Genomic DNA, 2244 nt, shown 5'->3' on the forward strand with positions numbered 1-2244 from the left:
GGGGAGGGGGGGAGAGAGAGCAAGGGAGAGATGAAATAGAGAGAGAGAAAGAGGAAGGGAGAGAGAGGGAAGGATGGAAAGGGGTGAGAAAGTAGGAGGGAGGGAGAGAGGAATTGGAGGAGAGTGTGGGATTGGGAGAGGGTGCAATTTGCTGGTGGGCGGTTGCGATTCTCTACAGGCCCAGGGTGATGAGTTTCAGAGTATCCCCCTTGTGGGCAATGTAGAAGTAGGGAAAGATGGTCTCGGTGAAGGTGTCCTTGAAGGTGTAGAGGTGGGACACGTCATCGGCGTTGTAGAAGGAGACCTGGCCCGCGCTGTAGTCCAGGAAGACCCCGACCCTCCTCAGCTTGTCCTTGATCTGGAGCTCGATGGGGGGCGAGGTGAGGGCTGTGTAATCTCCGTCTTGCAGAGCCAGGGCCCACACCCCGGCCTGGGGCTCCGGCGTGAAGAACTTGCGGCTCTCCTGCCAGTGGAAGGGCGCAAAGCCCCTCTTCCTGGGCACCGAAGCCTTGGCGACACCCAGTTGCCAGACCGTGCTTTCGTCCACATCCACCTCCCAGCTGTGCCTGCCCGATGAGAAACCCTCCGAGCCCAGCACGCTGAGCCAGCGACTGAAACGCTCCGGGTTGTCAGGGATATCCTCCTGCTTCTCTCCCACCTTCACCTCGGTGCCATCCCCGGACAGGATGAGGTGGGCATTGGCCGTCAGCGGGTCAAGGGTCAGTAGCATCGGAACTGAAAAACACACGGAGAGAGAAAGGGATGGAGACGGAAAGACTTCGGCAGAGCTGTTGTCAGCTCTCCATCCTGTCCCACACCCCCCCGGAAAGAGACCAGTCGGCCCGTTGCGCCTGTGCCAACCCTTCGAGAGAAAACACTCCCCTCTTCTTTCTCCGAGAATCCATCATTTATCTGACTTCCCTCCCAAAAGTTCCCATTATGAATGTCAGGAGCAGGAGCAGGCCATTCGGCCCCTCCGCCACTTAACACAATCAGGGCTCATCTCCTGTTGGCCTCAACACCGTTTCCTGGCAGTTCTCCATAACCCTCTTTTGCGAATTAGAAATTGGTTTCCTCCTTAAATTTGTTCCGGGGCAGATTCGCGAGAGAAGTAGTTTCTCGTTGTTTGGGTTTTAAACCTGCCGCCCCTCAGCCTAAAACGATGACCTGCCGTTTTGGATTGGCCCACATAAGGAAGCATCCTCTCTATGTCCATGAAATCGGAATGTGTCCATTCAGTTCCAGGTCCCTGTGAGGGTAAATATTCCCCTATCTTTTACCCATTGATTTCTATCCGTCTTCTCTGGTCACCAATGTGCCGAAACTGACAGCCCCTTACTTGCCCTGTTGAAATTGTTCACCAGATCTCCGATCAACCTTCCCCTGACCGTAAGGGGATCAATCCTGGTGCTCCAGGTCTCTCCATAGAACCCAAATCCCTCATCCCCCGGCCAATGACCTCTGACCCCTCTCCAAGACTCCGATGTCCTTCCTAAAGTAACAGGCACAAACCACTAGCCAGGGTCATAGTATCCGTACAGTGTGGAAAGAGGCTATTCAGCCCATCGAATTTGCATTGACCCTCCTAGGAGCATCCCTCCCAGATGCCTACCCTACCCCCCATAACCCTGCATTTCCCATGGCTAACCCACCTAACCTACACATCCCCAGACACTCTGGGCAATATAGCATGGCCAATCCACCTCGCCTGCACATATTTGAGCTGTGGGAGGAAACTGGAGCACCTGGAAGCACAGGGAGAATGTGCAAACTCCACACAGACAGTCGCCCGAGTGCAATTGAACGCAGGTCCCTGGTGCTATGAGGCAGCAGTGCTAACCACTGAGCCACCGTGCCGCCCCCTAACCAGCACTCTACTGGTTATAGTTCCTCTGTGAGATGTGGCTGACACTGCTGAGAGCCGAATTAGTTGGCCGTTCCTAATCGGTCTTGAACTGAACAGCATACTTGGTCGTTTCACACAGCAGCTAAGTACGAACCAGTTGGTTGACTGGTGTGCTTCGGGATTCCGATGTAGGCCTCTTGGTAATTTCAATGAAGGGTTCCAGATAGCGAAGGGTCACGACAGACAGGTCTGGCCCAGACTCCAAAATACCATCTCACTCACAGGTATTCTAGGGAATGATACGCAAACAGAGCCTCTGACCCCTGACCCCAGCCCGTGCTGAGGGTCAGTACTGAGGGAGCGCCGCACTGTCAGAGGGTCAGTACTGAGGGAGTGCC

General features: G+C 54.8%; 1 protein-coding gene across 1 annotated transcript in view; it reads right to left on the minus strand.

Annotated features, from left to right (window-relative positions):
• Positions 1 to 172: 172 nt before the first annotated feature.
• The window catches only part of LOC109919486 (E3 ubiquitin-protein ligase TRIM39-like), a 42533-nt gene continuing 40461 nt past the window's right edge, over positions 173 to 2244 (minus strand). The window contains exon 7 of the mRNA XM_020519505.1: positions 173 to 735. Coding sequence (XP_020375094.1) covers positions 173 to 735 — 563 coding nt within the window. The remainder of the gene's footprint in view (positions 736 to 2244) is intronic.

This window comes from Rhincodon typus, chromosome 35 (assembly GCF_021869965.1).
Source record: "Rhincodon typus isolate 14 chromosome 35, sRhiTyp1.1, whole genome shotgun sequence".
NCBI classification, from domain to species: domain Eukaryota; kingdom Metazoa; phylum Chordata; class Chondrichthyes; order Orectolobiformes; family Rhincodontidae; genus Rhincodon; species Rhincodon typus.